General features: G+C 49.3%; 1 protein-coding gene across 1 annotated transcript in view; it reads left to right on the forward strand.

Annotated features, from left to right (window-relative positions):
* Positions 1 to 20,360, forward strand: part of setbp1 (SET binding protein 1) — a 73,872-nt gene that overhangs the window by 35,120 nt on the left and 18,392 nt on the right. The window contains exons 4-11 of the mRNA XM_080755757.1: positions 8,415 to 8,976; positions 10,603 to 10,786; positions 11,150 to 11,425; positions 12,056 to 13,632; positions 14,799 to 14,960; positions 16,191 to 16,742; positions 17,649 to 18,063; positions 19,778 to 19,982. Of these exons, the coding sequence (XP_080611883.1) occupies positions 8,415 to 8,976; positions 10,603 to 10,786; positions 11,150 to 11,425; positions 12,056 to 13,632; positions 14,799 to 14,960; positions 16,191 to 16,742; positions 17,649 to 18,063; positions 19,778 to 19,982 (3,933 nt within the window). The remainder of the gene's footprint in view (positions 1 to 8,414; positions 8,977 to 10,602; positions 10,787 to 11,149; positions 11,426 to 12,055; positions 13,633 to 14,798; positions 14,961 to 16,190; positions 16,743 to 17,648; positions 18,064 to 19,777; positions 19,983 to 20,360) is intronic.

Below are 20,360 nucleotides of genomic sequence, written 5' to 3' on the forward strand. Positions count from 1 at the left end.
ATCTTTAAGGTTTTTATTTTTTCTGTAGGCCGATATAATTTTATAATCTTTTAGAAGATCGTCCGTTCGGTTTCCTTTTTATTCTGTTGTTGGCTAGTGTGCTCTGTGTTGAATAACTGGTTATCAGGGCCAATTTGGGGCCTGTATCTCGCACTCTTATTTCTAAGAAGGTATTTTGGGCTTTCCGGAGGAAGGTCCTAGTGTATCCTCTTAGTCTGAGAGCATTAAATAGAGTTTTACAAGCTATTTTGAAATCACTTCTTTGCGTGCCTAGAAGTCCTATGGAATCTTAGTAGTTGTGATTTGACTATTCCTGTGTAAGAGTGTGTCGGGTGGAATGACGTTTTGTGTAATAGGGCGTGAGTGTCTGTTTCTTTAAAGAATACTTTTAAGTCTAGTTTCCCATTTGTGTTAAAGTTTGGGCCCTTGAAGATTGTTACATCAAGAAAGTCAATCCTTTCTGTGTGTGTCACATATTTTATCGTTATGAATCTATGATGGCTATTTAAAACATCAATAAATTCCTGGAATTCTTCTTGGCTATGTTCCCATATTCCAAATATATCATCTAGAAATCTATAGTAATGTGTCGGTTTAAGTCTGCATTTTTCTAGTGCTGTCAGTTCCCATATGCTCATGTAAATGTTTGCATAAGATGGTGAAAATCTCTTTCCCATGGCCGTGCCTTTGATTTGTAAATAGAATTTGTTGTTAAAGGAAAAATCATTCTGGGTTAGATTTAGTCTAGTAATTGGAGTAATTCCTCCTCTGGAGGGGGGGGGGGCAGCGGACTTACCTCATGCTTCCTTCTATGCATGAGGAGTCCAAGCTGCTTCTTTTCACCTGACAGGGGGGAGTTTCCCCGGCTGGATGTAGCGCGTGGAAGGAACACGTTATTCCAACCAGTTCCTTTCCCCTCCATCAGGCGCCCGGCTGGCCAGGGGGAGGCAGTTTAGAGACCAGGATTACTGCCTGTTTGTGCAAGGGTACCTACCCTAGGGGACACGGGGAGAACATGTGAGGGTATCTACCCTAGGGGACACGGGGAGAACATGTGAGGGTACCTACCCTAGGGGACACGGGGAGAACATGTGAGGGTACCTACACACTAAACCCAAGCGTTACACATAATTTGTAACACTTTTTAAACGTGTCACAGTGTTTAGATTATAAACAGAAGAACATGTTTAATCCCTGTAAACTTTTTAAACACATAAACGTGTTTAGTTTTTACAATCAAAGTCAGTCATATAGGTGTTTAGAATTTGAACACTAGGTGTTCTCGTGTCGTGAGGTGTTTGAGTGAACTCGTATTCTACTGTATTGTATGAATATTAATAAACACTTGGCATTTTATTATTACACACTGTGTTTAGGTTTAAACGCGTCACATGTTCCAGGTATTTACAGTGTACCCTAGGGGACACGGGGAGAACATGTGAGGGGGACACAGGGATAACATGTGAGGGTACCTACCCTAGGGGACACGGGGAGAACATGTGAGGGTACCTACCCTAGGGGACACGGGGATAACATGTGAGGGTACCTACCCTAGGGGACACGGGGAGAACATGTGAGGGTACCTACCCTAGGGGACACGGGGAGAACATGCAAACTTCACACAGAAAGGCCCTTTCGCCAACCCCGCCTCGGGTATGGAGGAGGGAACATGCCGCCAGCGCCCACAGTGTGGCTTATTGCTTAGATTATTAGCTTATTGCTTTGATTTTCCACTACAACTAAAAGTACATCAGAATGTGACCTGCCTGACCATCGCCGCCCTCAGGCTGAGCAGAGCGCTGGTTTGAGCCTAATTATTATCCAGGAAACCCCAGACCACAGAAAACCCACTGAATGTTCAAATTGCAGGGTTTTTTTTTGTCAGATTGAGGTCAGAAAACCTTTAAAAAAAAAACATTCGTTGTCCTCACAACCGCTGAAACGCTCCAGCGAGATCTTTTTCTGCTCGCTGTTAGCCTAGCCGCTAGGCTAGCCGCTATAGGCTCCCCGCTAGGCTAGCCCAGGACAGGAGGATGAAAGAGGATTGATGACGTCGTCTAATAGAAGAGTTGCGACATTGAGGGGGCAGAAACCGAGCGCTGTCCATGCAGCCTGAACTGAGACAAGCTGGAGTTGGAAGTACATTGTTTTCAACGAGGGGCGGCGCAAACAAGAGCTATTTTAGGCACGTGTGCAAACATGACCACTGTTTTAAAGTATCGTACAGTGACAACTAAAGTCTCTGTAATGTTTTTGTTGTGCCGTTACTACAAAACAATCTAAAATAAAGGGATTTAAGATCATTAAAGCTGGGCTGTTGCCCTGAGTCCAATACATTTCTGCCTATACTTCCGGCCTCCGCCGGTTGGTTGTGAGGAGTCACATGGTGAATGGTTACTCTCCACTGGTTGGTTGAGAGGAGTCACATGGTGGTTGTCATTACTGAGATGGTTCATGGAAACATGAAGGATGACTGGTCACATGACACGGCCCTCACACGACCTCGTTCAACCTCAAACCATCACGTGGTGTGTGTGTGTGTGTGTGTGTGTGGTGTGTGTGTGTGTGGTGTGTGGTGCGTGTGCGTGTGCACATACCTGTATGCGTGACAGCAGTATGCATGCAGGTTAAGTGAGTATCGTATCAGGTAACTGACATCCTACCTGCTGTGGACTCCCACTGTCTGCTCAAGTGTCACCACGTGCGCACGCACACACACACACACACACACAAACACGCATGCACACGCTCACACACACACGTCACCTCAAGAGCTTCCTGAGATCGTGGCTGTGCAGTGTCTTGTGCCTGCGTGCGTGCGTGCGTGCGTGCGTGCGTGCGTGCGTGCATGCGTGCGTGCGTGCGTGCGTGCGTGCGTGCGTGCGTGCGTGCGTGCGTGCGTGCGTGCGTGTGTGTGTGTGTTCAATATCCCTAGTATGAATTGAGGAGCTGAAACTATGTTTTATTTTCCTTAGCGATTAGTTTGTCTGTCTGTCTGTCTGTCTGTCTGTCTGACACTTGTCTGTCTGAAACAACATTTATTTATTTATTTTTAAATATTCTTCCAGGTCATAAATGAACGTATAGTCGAACGCCGTGCAGCGCCACGCAAGAGCATCGACAGTAGGTAGATCTACAAGCTCACGGCGCCGCGCCCTGAGCTTGTAGATCTGCTTGTAGATCTATTAGTTAACCCATTCTGACCTGAGATCAGATTCATACGAGGTTTCCACTGGACACTACACTGGTCTGATTAACACATTCTGACCTGAGATCAGATTCTAAAAATGTCAGTCGTTCTTCGTTTTTTCAAAAAATAGCAGACCTACAAGCTCATAGCGCGCCACTCGGTGGCGCGCTATGAGCTTGTAGATCTGCTATTTTTCAATAGCTAAAGCATGACATGATGCCGACACCAAAACGGGTTCCCGTACAGAATGGGTTAAAGGACCACTTCACCACTTTTCCAACCTATCTTCATATAATAGGTCCTCACTAACCGTTTCAGTTCATAGGACGCACCTGTACTGTACGTCATAAGGATTCGAACCGAGAGGTGCCGTGGACGTCTGAGGACGTCCTAGCGCACCCTCAAAGATACGGGGCGAGATAAAAAATATTCAGAATTCTTCTTATTATTATTTTTGGCATTTCAGCTTTTCTCTTGCCGTATGCTAACGCTCTGTGCAATTATTAGCTTGTCATTGACTCCCATGTTAGCGCGGCGGAAAGAATGACTCGTATCTCCTCATCCAGGGCGCTCTCCGTGGTGATGAATGGATCGATATGCTGGCGCTTCATTTCTGCTCCTCTTCCGTCTCTCTCCCGCAAAATATGAACGCTTTTTGGATCATATATCGTATAAATTAAGACGATCAGGGATGTGAGGTCACTTTGTAAAGTCAACTTTTTTAAGAAAGTGTTTCCGGTTCATGGCTTTCAGAGTAAAAGCGATCAGACAACTCTGGCACCCCGGAGCTTCTATTTTGATGCACTGGTCTGTGTCTCATAGGAGGGCTGTGGGGCAGTTCAGAAACCGTCTTCCAGTGACATCATCGATGGGGAATACAAGTTAATAGAAACGGCAGGCTTTCTAGTCCTGAAAAGTTGGCCAGTAGTTCCCACTTGGAAAAGAGACTCAGTCTCAACATGTTTTTACTGGTTTAATAAAGGTTAAAAATAAACAACAACAACAACAACAACAACGGGGCTGCTCAATGTCACATGGCTCCGGGGGCCAATAATTAATGGCCGCAATTAAGGGACCGCAAGCTCAACACGCTTCTATATAGGAGACAACGAGGCCAAACCTCAACGGACAGAAAGATAGTCATGGAATATATAATGATCAATCAAAGAAAGTCTGTAGTGACAACATGAGATCTTAACCCATTTAGACCTGACCGAGGACCTGATTCTACACAATTTAGACCTGACCGAGGACCTGATTCTACACAGTTTAGACCTGACCGAGGACCTGATTCTACACAATTTAGACCTGACCGAGGACCTGATTCTACACAGTTTAGACCTGACCGAGGACCTGATTCTACACAGTTTAGACCTGACCGAGGACCTGATTCTACACAGTTTAGACCTGACCGAGGACCTGATTCTACACAGTTTAGACCTGACCGAGGACCTGATTCTACACAGTTTAGACCTGACCGAGGACCTGATTCTACACAGTTTAGACCTGACCGAGGACCTGATTCTACACAGTTTAGACCTGACCGAGGACCTGATTCTACACAGTTTAGACCTGACCGAGGACCTGATTCTACACAGTTCTCTGAAAAACCCTCATGTCAACTAGGACCCCCAGAAATTGGCTGGCCCACCGACCCCCCCCCCGTCTGAAAATATGTTGTTGTTCCAGGGTCCCCAGCAGAAGCACAGATTTGAGTTAAAAACATTCGCTCTGAAAGAATATATATATTCAAAGATTTGCGGCACATTTTCAAGACTTTTCCAGAAAATAGCAGAAACGAGCTTGTAGATCTGCTATTTTTCAATAGCTAAAGCATATCATAATGCTTAGTTTGAAAACACCAACAAGGGGTTTCCCGTCCAGCGTGGGTTAACACTAATAATTAAAACGACATATAATTATACGTTTATTGGTCTGACCGCAGATACATTAGGCAGGGGGGGCCGCGTTGGGGCCGCGGGCCGCGCGTTGAGCAGCACGGCGCTACGCTACACATCTAACGAGCATGTTGGAACGCTTCTGTGACGATTTAACAGATCTATAGACCTATACTGGACCCAGCGTGGTGAGCAGTGATTCGCATGGATGGACTTATAGATCTGTTGGTGCGAATACGTGTAGTTTAGGACGGAACCAGTTGCTGTTATTGCGGAGCATTTAGGGACATACCTCAGTGTGTGTGTGTGTGTGTGTGTGTGTGTGTGTGTGTGTGTGTTTATGTGTGTGTGTGTGTGTGTGTGTGTGTGTGCGCGATTAGGCTGTAGGCACAACACACACACACACACCGTCTCCCCCAGCATGCAACATCCTTACCACAGGAATTTAATTGCTCTGTAAACACACATCTCTCTCACTCTCTCTCACTCTCTCACTCTCTGTCTGTCTGTCAGAGACAGACAGACAGACAGAGATATTTATTTATTTTAAACGTGCGCTCTCCTCTCAGAGAGAGAGAGATAGAGAGACAGAGAGACAGAGAGAGAGAGAGAGAGTCTTGCCAACCATCACTGTTGGCTCCCAAATCACGGGACTGATACATATTTGAACAAGTCATTGTACACGTGCACTCATACACACGCACGTGTGTGTGTGTGTGTGTGTGTGTGTGTGTGTGTGTGTGTGCTTGGTGGTTGTGTGCATCTTATGACCACACGTGCAGTCATACATATAGGGACACAGACATCATAATATATATTTTTATAATATATGTTTTTATATAATCTATAGGCCTATAGTCAATTTGTTTTCATGTAGATAGATAGATAGATAGATAGATAGATAGATACCGGTAATCAATTAATTTGTATGTTGCTCATGGATGGATGGATCATGTGATGTTCAGTGCGGGGCAGGCTTGTCAATGGTGGATTAGTACTGTAACATTGTCCTCGGCTTTGACTGCTTCACTTCAGACAGAACATGGACATATATTTACAGCTACAGTAGACTACTGCTTCAGTGTTATTAACTATTTGGAATATATAGTTATTCATATTTCACGTTTCATTTCATAATGTTTATAAAGATGTTTATTTCATAGTATTATTATTTACAGTTTACAAAGACTTAACCCATTCTGACCGGGCACCCATTTTGGTGTTAGCATCATGTTGTGCTTTAGCTATTGAAAAATAGCAGATCTACAAGCTCATAGCGCGCCACCGAGTGGCGCGCTACGAGCTTGTAGGTCTGCTATTTTTGAAAAATCGAAGAGCGACTGACATTTTTATAATCTGATCTCAGGTCAGAATGGGTTAATCAGACCAGTGTGTGTCCAGTGGAAAACCTCGTATGAATCTGATCTCAGGTCAGAATGGGTTAAAAGACAGTTAAAAATAATTTAATTCATTTACAATAACTGTTTGTTTGTATTCATTTACGGGGGTTTTGCTGGAACTGCATTTCCCATAATCCCTTCACACTATAGCGCCGGATATCCGGTCCAGTGAGGACCCGCTCTTTAGTTTAGGTTTGTTGTTACATGTGAGTCCTGCAGGTCGACACACAGTGGATGGACCACTGACTGACTGTATGTGTGTATTATGTGTGTTGTGTGTAAAAGAGTGACACGCACACACGATTGAACCAGAAACAACACTGCTTTACTTAGTTCCTTGTCTCAGTACAGAACAGACTTCCTTGTTATTTCCCGCGCTGTGTATTACGTAGCATCCCATAATAACCAGTCTCTTAACCCATTCTGACCTGAGATCAGATTCATACGAGGTTTCCACTGGACACACACTGGTCTGATGAACCCATTCTGACCTGAGATCAGATTCTAAAAATGTCAGTCGTTGTTCGATTTTTCAAAAATAGCAGACCTACAAGCTCGTAGCGCGCCACTCGGTGGCGCGCTATGAGCTTGTAGATCTGCTATTTTTCAATAGCTAAAGCATAACATAGTGCTAACACCAAAATGGGTGCCCGGTCAGAATGGGTTAAAGGCATCTCAACCATTATATAACACAGTGTCCATATTATTAGAACATAACATTGTGTCCAGCCAGGTCGGTCATTCATATCATCTTCAACGCTGCGCACGCGCGTTTGTTTTGTAGGCGATCGAGGTGCTAAGCCTGATGTCAAGCCGTCCACTCCGTGTGCGTGCGTGCGTGCGTGCACTGTGTGCGTGCGTGCGTGCACTGTGTGCACGCTGTTAACCCCTGCGTTTGGTTAGAAGTTATATCAAGTTACGTTTGAACATTCCAAACTTTAGCGCGGCGCATTGAGCCTCGACACGTTGTTAGCTTGTAGATCGGCTCTTTTGTTTTTTAGCCAACGACTCCGCCGTGCTACAGAATATAAAGTTAGGTATGGAACTGCGACTAATAGAATGTATCAGAGCCTTCCTTGTCTTTGTCACGATTTGAACGGGCAAATTCTTCAGTCGCACCGGTGCTCCAAAGGGAAGGGTCCAACTCGCGCGGTGCTGTTCTTTTGTAGTTGCATGGATGCAAAGTAGTGCGTGATGTTATGTCTGGACAGGCATGCAGGTGGTGTTGTGCATGGAGAGATGTTCGGTGTGGTTTGGTAGGAGAAGGTGGTGTTGTGCATGGAGAGATGTTCGGTGTGGTTTGGTAGGAGAAGGTGGTGTTGTGCATGGAGAGATGTTCGGTGTGGTTTGGTAGGAGAAGGTGGTGTTGTGCATGGAGAGATGTTCGGTGTGGTTTGGTAGGAGAAGGTGGTGTTGTGCATGGTGAGGTGTTCGGTGTGGTTTGGTAGGAGAAGGTGGTGTTGTGCATGGTGAGGTGTTCGGTGTGGTTTGGTAGGAGAAGGTGGTGTTGTGCATGGAGAGATGTTCGGTGTGGTTTGGTAGGAGAAGGTGGTGTTGTGCATGGAGAGATGTTCGGTGTGGTTTGGTAGGAGAAGGTGGTGTTGTGCATGGAGAGATGTTCGGTGTGGTTTGGTAGGAGAAGGTGGTGTTGTGCATGGGGAGATGTTCGGTGTGGTTTGGTAGGAGAAGGTGGTGTTGTGCATGGTGAGATGCGGCCAAACTGTTAGTTCTGTTAGGTTCCCTTAGGTTCTATTATGTTATGTTAGGTTCTGTTAGGTTCTTTACGTTTGATTCACGATGACTATGTTTATGTACGTGATGTATCACCATGTCTGTTGTTCTTGCTTACTGTAAATCGCTCTGGATTAAGAGCGTCTGCTATAATAAAGGCCTAAACTGTAAATCCTTCTTCTTCTCCTCCTTCAGACCTACGAGCGCCAGTTCCGGCTGCCGGGGGAGCATCGTGAGGGAGGTCTCCTGCAGCTCCTGGGGGAGCACCACCACCCCCCGCCACCCCCCCACCCTCCTCCTCCTCCTCTTCCTCACCACCCCCCCACCCACCCCTCCACACCGTCGCCCAGGCACCACCACCAGGCGGCGCCACCACCACCACCCCCAGCCTCCACGGCCAAGCAGCCGCCGCCCCCCCAGGCCTCGTCCAATAAGCACCACCCGCCTCCCCCGCCCAAAAAACACCCGCCGCCCCCCATACACCACCCGCCGCCTCCGCCTCCTCCTCCTCCGCCCAAACACCACCAGATGGCGCCCCAACGCGGCGGCGGCCTGGCGCCTCCCGCGGCGCAGCACGCGCTCGCTCAGCACCAGCACCACCACCCCCCACACCACCACCACCACCACCATGTGCAGCACATCCTGATGCAACCCCTGCCCCACCACCACCACCCGCACCACCACCACCTGCACCACCTCCACCACCAGCAGCAGCAGCTTCCTCCTCCTCCCCCCGACTGGAGCTCGGAATCTAGCGGTAAGCCCCGTTAGCCCCGTTAGCATATCACCACAGCAACAACAACAAGCCTCCTCCTCCGGTGTGCTTGGGAATGAATTCATATGGAAGCCAACGTTAGTTAATCTCTATAGAGCGTCGCAGTCCCGCCCCCTCGAGAGACCCGGAAAATAAATCGCCATTCATTTTCCTCATAGACTTTTCAGAAAGTATTTATTTAAAGACGTTTACGCCGCGGACAAAGACAACTCTTGTCGTGACATTTTTCGGGCCAAACAAAGAATTAGAAAGTAGAAAAACACTTTTTTTGTTGTTTTTCTTCTTTGTAATTATTTGTTTGGTCCAAAATATTGTGTGTGTCGTCATGATTTTTCACGACAAGAGTTGGCCTTGTACGACGCTTAAAAGGTCTTTAAATAAATAAGTTTTGAAAAGCCTATGGGAAAAATGCATTGGGATTCATTTCCTGGGGCACTCGTCGTTCTGAAAGGGGGCGGGACTCTGCGACGCTCTATAGCGGTCTACTAGCCCCAAAATGGAACCTCTCTACTGTAATTCTCCAGTCTGTTGATACATATTTTCCACTGTTTTCCACTTATCTCCACTGTTCTTATTGATTGTATTGCTTTGTCTTAAATCATATATGCAGATAAGGGGGAGGTACGAAGCCAACTTCATGACGATAAACACAATATTTTTTACCAAACAAATAATTACAAAGAATAAAAACAACAAACAATTTGCTGTTTTTTTTCTTCTTTCTAATTATTTGTTTGGCCCAAAACATTGTGTTTGTTGCATAGACTGTAAAAAATATGGACAAAGCGTTCCGCGGGTCTAACATGAACGTAAAATGAAGCCTGTCAGTCCTTGCAATGGAAGTCGCCATCTTTCTAGATCCGTTTGGGCCCAGCTGGCCATTGGCTGGCCCAGACAACGAGGCGGGACTTCCCCCCTTCTTCTTCGTTGGTTTTTATTTTGACTCGAGTGGGTGGGGGATCCCGTTCATAGACTGTAACGGTAGCCACGCCCCTCAGAACATGCGCGACTTTATGGTCATTTTTTTTATAAATGGGACCATAATTTTCCTAAAAGAATATTATGACATTAGAAATGAGACTTTAAACTAGTGACTGGAAGAAGAAAGTATTCATGACCATGTTTATTAAGGTAATACAGTCTAGGTGAAGTTGGGCCCAAATACATGGACTTCTATGGGGCTATGGGTTTTTTTGAGCCCAATGACAGCGCCACAACAGGCCATTATATGAACTTTCATTTCCTTAGTGGCTTCACAAAATATCTGTCTGACTGCCCCCCTGGTTTGTTGTCATGATTTGTCACGACAAGAGTTGTCTTTGTCCGCGGCGTATAAACGTCTTTAAATAAATACTTTCTGAAAAGTCTATGAGGAAAATGAACGGGGAATTCTTTTACGGGTCTCTCGAGGGGGGGGGCGGGTCTGAAAGGGGGTGGGTCTCTGGAGGGGGCGGGACTGAAAGGGGGCGGGTCTCTGGAGGGGGCGGGACTGAAAGGGGGCGGGACGGCGATGCTCTATTGAGGACCGATCATGAAAACGGGTGAAGTTCGTCTTTGATTTGTCGGAGAATGAATTGTTTGTTAAAACGACGTGACGATCGTTGACAGCCCTGTCCGCCGGCGGCCCGCTGGACCGCCCAGACCCCGCCTCCAGGGACCCGACGGCGGCGACGGCTGCAGCCAATAGGAGCTCTCCACCGACGAGCCCCTCCCCTCAGAGGTCGCTGACCCCAGACCTGCAGTTGCCCGTGGTTACGGACGCCAGCATCCTGAACCTCACGTCTCTGAGCAGGTCTGTTCACCTCCGTGACCTTTGAACCTTTGGTCGGCATCAGTGTTGATTTCGTCGACTAAAACTATAAGGCTAAATATACTGACAATTTAGTCAACAAATAAAAACTAGACTAAAATGAACTAGTGGACAAGAGATCCAGTTATAAGTCATTTAACACTTGGTTGCGTGATAAGAACAGTCATTACGACGGCATCAAGGCCTGTCAAAATACATTTAATTTTTTTCTTTTTTTTAATATATATATTTATGGAGAAAACAAACATTAAACCTGTATATAGGAGGGGCTAGCGCGCCTCAAAAATAAAATAAAATAAACACCTTAATTGGGTCATTGTTTTTGCCATGTTTCTTTGTGTCTAGGGGGAGGGGCATACAGGACGTCAGCGAGCAGAGGGGGAGGGGCATACAGGAGGCCAGCGAGCAGAGGGGGAGGGGCATACAGGACGCCAGCGAGCAGCTCTTCGGCAACGTCAAGAGGAAGTACGGCAGGAAGGACTCCCAGAGGATGCTGGGTAATCCTCCGCCGCACGCCGCCACGTGGGCGCGGCAGGCGGAGAAAGGGGCGGAGAGTCCCCCCGGTGCCCCGCCCCCCGACGACACACACAAGTACAGAGAGGAGGACACGCCTCCTGAACGGTAGGCGGGGGAGAGGGGGGGGACCTTATTTATTTCGTATTATTTGTACCTTGTCATGTTGTCATTGTCTGTGCCCCAAAAACAATCATATTGTCAATCGTTAACTAAGGCTGGCAGCCTGGCACTCGATCTTAATTAAGTTTTTTTTTTTTTTTTTTTTTTTGCTCGAAAATATTTCTTGTCAAATGCGATATGCATAATAAGAGTACTATGTTCATGTTGTGTTTACATGTTACATGTTTAGATGTTATTACTAATCAGGGGGGCACACCACCGATGCGCCAGTCATTCAAGGCTCATTTGGGCACCAACAGCTGAGACAGTTATGTAGAGAAATCTGACAGGCATTCAAAGGAAACTCCAATGTGATGTTAATGTCCTGTAAGTAGACTTTAGAAATTAAACTAGTGTTGACTAATCATTACATGTGGCTCTTATTTTGAAGAGGAAGTTAGTGCACAGGAAGTCCGTAAACAAGCTACTATGACACTTTCCCAAAGTTACGTTTGATATCAATAAATCTCCGTCCTTTTGTCCTGAGCGCTGGGCGTTACTAATCGATTGCACGGAGAACTCCGTCCTTGCCACCCGGGGTGTTAATTGATGAATGAAATGTTGTGCTGGTGACAGACTGGCTGAGCGAGAGGAGAGGAGGACGGAGGAGAGGGAGAGGACGGCTAACGGCAGGAGAGGCGAGGAGGAGGAGGAGCAGAGAGGAGGAGGAGGAGCCACGGCAGCGGAGGAAGCCAAGCCCGGGAGGAAGAAGAGAAGGAGGCGCTCTTTCGACTCTGCTGCCGCCGAGGACTGCCGCCGCCAATCGGAACAGGAGCAGCTCTCTGACATCACGGAGAAGGGCCCTCCGGTCGGAGGGGGGGGCCCCCCGGAGGCCAAAGTGGCCCACAAGACGTGGAACTCTCCTAAGAGCCGGTCCGGAGCCGGGCCGGAGGACTCCGCGGACAGAGGAGAGAAGAGAGAGGTGTCGCCGGCCGTGGCCGAGCCCGACTCCTCCGCCTCCAGCGCAAACCGAGTGAAGAAGAGCGCCGCGGCGGGACGTCCTAAGAACGGCGGGGCCGACCTCGGCGGCGGCCTCAGGGAGTCTAGTTTGAGCCACGCCCACAGCCCAGGGCCCCGGTCCCCCGCCACCGCCCACCCCAGGATGCCCAGCCCCCCCGCTCCCATGGCCAGCGGGAGTCCCAACCCCAGCCCTAGATCCAGGCCTAACCTTAGCCCCGGGCCGAGATCCAGAGCCAATCTCAGCCCTAGACCCAGGCCTAATCTTAGCCCCAGTCCTAGTCCTAGACCCAGAACTAACCTTAGCCCCAGCCCTAGTCCTAGACCCAGGCCTAATCTTAGCCCCAGTCCTAGTCCTAGACCCAGAACTAACCTTAGCCCGAGTCCTCGACCTAGAAGTAATACTAGTGCCAGTCCCAGAACTAATCTAAGCTCCAGTCCCAGAACTAATCTTAGCTCCAGTCCCAGAACTAATCTTAGCCCCAGTCCCAGAACTAATCTTGGCTCCAGTCCCAGAACTAATCTTAGCCCCAGTCCCAGCCCTAGACCCAGGCCTAACCTTAGCCCCAGCCCTAGACCCAGGCCTAACCTTAGCCCCAGCCCAAGACCACAGGCCAACCTTAGCCCCAGCCCAAGACCACAGGCCAACCTTAGCCCCAGCCCTAGACCCAGGTCCAACCTTAACCCGAGCCCAAGACCACAGGCCAACCTTAGCCCCAGCCCCAGTCCCAGCCCTGGACCCCGGGCGGCCCTGGTTCCAAGCCCTGGCCCCGGCAGCCCCTCGGCGAGCCCCTGCAGCTCCTCCAGACCCGTGAAGACCAAGGACAGATGGTCCTACCTGAAGAGCAGGAGTCCCGGCAGCCTGGCGGCAGCACCGCCGCTGCCGCCGCCCCAGACGGACAACAGGAGCGCGGCCGACCCGCCCTCCGCCTTCCCCATCACCCCCGCCAGCCCTCTGTACGCCAACACCGACAGCCTGACGGTGCACACCGCGCCCGTCAAGAGGAAACGCGGGCGGCCCAAAAAGCAGCCCCTCCTGACCGTGGAGACGGTCCACGAGGGGCGCTCCACGTCGCCCCCGAGCCCCCTGGCGCGGCGGGGGGACCCCTCCTCCTCCCACCCGGGGGCGGGGCTGAGTCGGCGGAGGAAGCAGCTGACCGCCACCACGCTGGCCCAGATGGCGTCCTCGGTCCCCGGTAAGGCTGCACACAATACATCCTTATCCCATTCTGACCTGAGATCAGATTCATACGAGGTTTCCACTGGACACACACTGTGTCTGATTAACCCATTCTGACCTGAGATCAGATTCTAAAAATGTCAGTCGTTCTTCGATTTTTCAAAAATAGCAGACCTACAATTAAACTCACCAAACGCTTTGCTGGAGGTTGCTCTCCAGAGGCTGATGAGCTTGTAGATCTGCTATTTTTCAATTCAATTCACCAAAATGGGTTCCAGTTCAGAATGGGTTATGGAGGTATGAACATGCACAATATCAGTGTCCCAAAATGGCAACGCTGTCGCGATATATCAATATATCGTCCATATAGAGCGTCGCAGTCCCTCCCCCTTTCAGAACAACGAGTGGCCCAGGAAATGAATCCCAATGGATTTTTCCCCATAGGCATTTCTTATTTTTTTTTTATTTAAAGACCTTTTAAGCGTCGTACGAAGCCAACTCTTGTCGTGAGTTCTTCTTTGAAATTATTTGTTTGGTCCAAAATATTGTGTGTGTTTGTTGTCATGATTTGTCACGACAAGAGTTGGCTTCGTACGACGCTTAAAAAGGTCTTTAAATAAATACTTTAAGAAATGCCTATGGGACAAATGCATTGGGATTCATTTCCTGGGCCACTCGTTGTTCTGAAAGGGGGAGGGACTGCGACGCTCTATATCGTTCACTTTTAAAGCCAGCAACATCCCATCCATGCTAGTTTTCATCGTTGCTACACTTTAAGTGTGGGAACCCAATGGCACTTGAAATAAAGTAAAATAGAGTGGTATTGACTTGTTGTTTATTGAAAAATTAGATTAGATTAGATTAGATTCAATTTATTGTCACTGCACATAGTATACAAATACTTTGACAATGAAATGAATGGTGGCGTCCAACCAGAGTGCAATACAGTAATGCAGTAATGGGAATAAATATACTTGTAGTTGAATGTACAGAATGTAGAGTATGTACAGTAATATATAATAAATAGGAATAAATAGAAAAATAGACAATGAAGTATATGTTTTGTTTTCAATGTTTTCAACACATAATATGACATTTTAACGGTAATATCGCGTATCGTATCGATTTCGGCAATATTTGGCGTAAATACCGAGATATGGAATTATGTCCATATCGTTGCAGCCCTAGTCCCTGGTGGTGCCCCCGCAGCCTCCGGCGGGCTGAAACTGAAGCGCGGCAGGCCGGGGGGACACGCCCGGCCCGGCAGGCCAGGACACGCCCCCAGGCCCGTTGCCAAGCTGAGGCTGGGGAAGGTCCAGAGCATCCTGAACGAGATCCTGTCAGGTTGGTCACCTCTTCTCCTGTTGCTTTTTTTTGGTTTATTTGTGTCTTTGTTTTGTTTTCGTTATGTTTATTGTTTCTTTGAATTTGTCCTTCTCTCACTGCGCAAAAATAATGGAATACGGATGTGTATTTCACAGGAAACTCCCGTTAAACTTTTCCAACAAACTCCAGTAAACTCCCGTAATGTACCATCACACCTGTATACTACTGTATACCAGTAAGACGCGCAAACGCGGGAAGCGAACGCAGCTCGTACATATTTGTTTTTTTTTAAAGATTTTTTTTTAAGTTATTTTTTAAGTTAAGTTAAGTTTTTAACTTAGCCATAACCAAGGAGTCCCCAAAGCAGCTATACGTCCAAATATGGAGTGTGTTGCATCAATCACAAACAAATCACTCAGCTCCATATATGGGCACAAAGGGGACACACACACACACACACACACACAGACACACAGACATGATCTGCTAGGTCTCATAGTAAGTGCTCACTGTGTTCGCAATTAACTGTATATGCTGCTAAACGTGAGGTTTACGGGCAAATCTAGTGCCTATAATTGGCCGTTAACTCCTCCTTTCATGCAGTGTCTTTCTCCACAAAATGTTAAGAATGTTCCTTTAGACAGCATGCTATATCGACGGACGCTAGCTTCGTTAACCAGGTATCCTGGGCTGTAGATGCTTCTAGTCTCCCCTAAAAAGTTCCCTGAAAAGTCTCAGATTTCCCCCTACACGCTTTAAAGGAGAATTCCACACTAAAAGGCTTTCTTACCTTTCTTTGTAGTTGTTACGTCCCCATCAAAGAGGTCCAGGTTGTTAGTTTGTGCAAAAGCTCCTTATTGGCTATTTCCCCCTACCATAAGCCCTCAATGAATTGCATTGAATTGAATGGGATGTATGGGGTGTTGTGCTAATTCGCTTATTTCCATCTAAATAAGTAGTAAAGTGTGCCGCTTGGGTTATTATTTACATTATGAAGAGAGGATATATATACAAAGAAATTATAATTTTGAGCGATGGAAATAAGCAAATTAGCACAACACCCCAACGCCCCATTCAATTCAATATATATATATATATATAATACAAAATAACACCTGGACCTCTTTGATGGGGACGTAACAACTACAAAGAAAGGTAAGAAAGCCTTTTAGTGTGGAATTCTCCTTTAACCCATTGATCGACTTCCTGTTGATTTGCCCACCAATCGCTCCAACGTTGTGGCTCCAGGTTCGGCTCAGAACGGCAGCCTGGCGCTCAAGTCGCCCGGCGCTCCCGTGTCGTCGGCCATGAGCGCCGTGGCGTCCAGCATCGAGGCTCGCCTGGGGAAGCAGATCAACGTGAGCAAGCGGGGGACCATCTACATCGGGAAGAAGAGAGGGAGGAAGCCGCGCTCCGAGACCAGCCTCCAGGTGCCCAACCCCGGCTCCACCAGGTGGGCCGGGGGCAGAGACAGCCAGGTGTCCAACCCCGGCTCCAGGTGGGGAGGGGGCGGAGACAGACCCTCGGACCCCTCCAGGTGGGGAGGGGGCGGAGACAGACCCTCGGACCCCTCCAGGTGGGGAGGGGGCGGAGACAGACCCTCCGACCCCTCCAGGTGGGGAGGGGGCGGAGACAGACCCTCGGACCCCTCCAGGTGGGGAGGGGGCGGAGACAGACCCTCCGACCCCTCCAGGTGGGGTGGAGACAGACCCTCCGACCCCTCCATGAAGTGGGCGGGCAGGGACAGGCCCTCCGGTGTCTCCAGCCTCTACGAGAGCCTCCTAGTGCCTTCCGCTCAAGGTTAGTAGCCTTTGCGGTTTTAGAAATGCTATTTAAACTACATTACTACAGTGACCCCTTACCTTCCACACAGTGTCTCCCCCTGCTGGCTCCATAGTGGTACTAACTGAGCACCGAAGTCTGACATCAATATCGGTAGAGGGCGCTAAGTCCACCGGTTCATGCACTTTTAATTTGTATTATAATCCCCCGCAGAGAAAGACTTCCATGAACCAGGGGATGAGCGAGTGAAGGGTGCGAGGGAGGCTTTTGGTTAGACCGATATCTCAAACCCTCACCCTAACCCTAACCTCCCACGGGGCGGGAGGCACACTTTGGTTAGACATACCATTGGTCCGATATCTCTAACCCTAGCCCTAACTCTAACCTCCCACGGGGCGGGAGGCATACTTTGGTTAGACATAGCATTGGTCCGACTGGATTAAGGTTGGTGAGGGGTGCCTTCAAACGACCAGATTAAGGTTGGTGAGGGGTGCGTTAAAACGACCAGATTAAGGTTGGTGAGGGGTGCGTTAAAACGACCAGATTAAGGTTGGTGAGGGGTGCCTTAAAACGACCGGATTAAGGTTGGTGAGGGGTGCGTTAAGGGTTGGGAGAGGGTTAAGGTTAGGTTTAGGTGTGCTGCCCCGTGGGAGGTTAGGGTTAGGGTGAGGGTTTGAGATCATCGCATCAATGGTATCATGTCTAACCAAAAGCATGCACCCCACGGGGCAGCACACACCTAACTAAACCTAACCTTAACCCTCAACCCAACCCTTAACGCTCCCCTCACCAACCGTAATCCAGTCGGGTCGGACCTATGCTATGCTATGTCGAACCAAAGCATGCCTCCCGCCGCGAGTGACGTCAGGACCCGGGCGCTCTCCTCTGACCACAGTAGTGACCTCTGACCTCTTCCACACGCAGCGTCTCCTCCCGGCTCCGTCCTGAGAGGTCACGGCGGAGGTCATCACCACCACCACCACCACCCGGAGGCCGCCATGCCCAGCCTGCAGCCCATCTCGGCCCTGCCGGCCAAGCCGCCGCCGCCGTCGTCCGCGGCCTCCAGGGGGGCGGGGGCAGCGGCAGGGGGAGGGGGAGGGGGCTTCCTCCTGTCGGGGGCGGCGGCGGGCTGGAAGCTGTCCCCGCCCCGGCTGCTGGCGGCCAACTCGCCCTCGCACCTGTCGGAGAACGGGGCGTCGTCGGTGAAGGAGGCGACGCTGTCGCCCATCAGCGAGTCGCACAGCGAGGAGACCATCCCCTCCGACAGCGGCATCGGGACCGACAACAACAGCACGTCGGACCAGACGGAGAAGGCGTCGGCCTCGTCCTCGCGCCGCAGGTACACCGACCGACACGCACGCACGCACGCACGCACATGCTTTTTTTTTTTTTTTTTTTTTTTTTATCCCACGATTTTGTAACCCATTTTTCCCCCCTGTGTCAATCATCTAATGTGATCCTGGGCTCTACAGACCCTCCACCAACCTAGTCCCCATATATGGGGGACAAGGGGAGACCAACCTAGTCCCCATATATGGGGGACAAGGGGAGAGCAACCTAGTCCCCATATATGGGGGACAAGGGGAGAGCAACCTAGTCCCCATATATGGGGGACAAGGGGAGAGCAACCTAGTCCCCATATATGGGGGACAAGGGGAGACCAACCTAGTCCCCATATATGGGGGACAAAATAGACCAACCTAGTCCCCATATATGGGGGACAAGGGGAGACCAACCTAGTCCCCATATATGGGGGACAAGGGGAGAGCAACCTAGTCCCCATATATGGGGGACAAGGGGAGAGCAACCTAGTCCCCATATATGGGGGACAAGGGGAGAGCAACCTAGTCCCCATATATGGGGGACAAGGGGAGAGCAACCTAGTCCCCATATATAGGGGGACAAGGGGAGACCAACCTAGTCCCCATATATGGGGGACAAGGGGAGACCAACCTAGTCCCCATATATGGGGGACAAGGGGAGACCAACCTAGTCCCCATATATGGGGGACAAAATAGACCAACCTAGTCCCCATATATGGGGGACAAGGGGAGACCAACCTAGTCCCCATATATGGGGGACAAAATAGACCAACCTAGTCCCCATATATGGGGGACAAAATAGACCAACCTAGTCCCCATATATGGGGGACAAGGGGAGACCAACCTAGTCCCCATATATGGGGGACAAGGGGAGACCAACCTAGTCCCCATATATGGGAGACAAGGGGAGACCAACCTAGTCCCCATATATGGGGGACAAGGGGAGAGCAACGGACTTGAACTCATGCTTCCTTCATGCCTGAGTGTCCAAGTTGCTCCTTTACACCTGACAGGGGGGAGTTTCCCTGGTTGGACGTCGTAGCGCGTGGAAGGAACACGTTATTCCAACCAGTTCCTTTCCCCTCCATCAGGCTGGCCAGGGGGAGGCAGTTTCCGCACATGCTAAACTATTAATTCCTAGGACTTGCCCCCCCCTCCCCCCCACACACACACACACACACACACACACACACACACACACACACACACACACTCGCTACACACACTCTAGTATCATTGGAACACGCACACACTCTTTACCTTTCGTCAGAAGCTTTTACATGGCGGCAGCCTCGCGCTACAAAGGCACAAATTACATCCGAAATGTACATCTGAAATATTCTCTATTTATGAAAGAAATAAAATAGGTGGGGTTTTTTTTTTGGTATTTTTTTGTAATACTTGTTTTAAGACATATTTGTCTCATTAGCCAGGGATCCCTTTAACCCATTTGGACCTGAGATCAGATTCTAAAGCTTCTAAAGCTCGTAGCACGCCACTTGTAGATCTGCTATTTTTCAATAGCTAAAGCATAACCTAATGCTAACACCAAAAGGGTGTTAGCATGGCTTAGAGAAACACCTCCTGAACATGCGACTCCTGCAACTCTTCTGAGTGCATTGTGTAGTTACACGCTGTGTGTGTGTGTGTGTGTGTGTGCGTGTGCGCGCGTGTGCGTGCGTGCGTGTGTGTGTGTATGTGTGTGTGCGCGTGCGTGCGTTGTTCCCCAAGGTACTCTTTCGACCTGTGCGGCTTCGAGACTCCGGAGGCTGCCGTGCTGGAGGCGTCCAGCAGGGGCAGCAGAGCGCGGTGCGAGCGGCAGGCGGCGGTCGACGGCTTCCTGTCGCAGCAGGAGAAGAAGCAGAAGCACCACCGCAGGAAGAGGAAGTGCCTGCAGAGCCGCGACCACCTTCACTTCCTGTCTGAGCTGGAAGAGGTGAGCGACACTCATGGCTTCCAGCTCCACATCTCAGTCATTTGGATTCTGGAGATGACGACAGCATTTCTTCTGTTTACACGCATGAGCCAAAGTACATAGTCTCTCAATGTGTCCGCGACGCATTGAGAGCTTTGTAGAATAGACTATCCATCCAAACATCTTCAACCGCTTATCCGTAGTCGGGTTGTGGGGGCAACAGCTCCACCACCAGAGTGCTCCAGACTTCCCTCTCCAGAGCAACATTAGTAACTTCCTCCTGGGGGATCCAAGGCCAGTTTGGAGATGTAATCCCTCCATCTGGTCCTTGGTCTCCCTAGGGGGAGACGCCCGAGAGGCATCCTAACCAGATGCCCGTTGTGGTATGTGCTCAAAAAG

Source organism: Protomyctophum bolini (genome assembly GCF_963924005.1).
Source record: "Protomyctophum bolini genome assembly, chromosome: 22".
NCBI lineage: Eukaryota > Metazoa > Chordata > Actinopteri > Myctophiformes > Myctophidae > Protomyctophum > Protomyctophum bolini.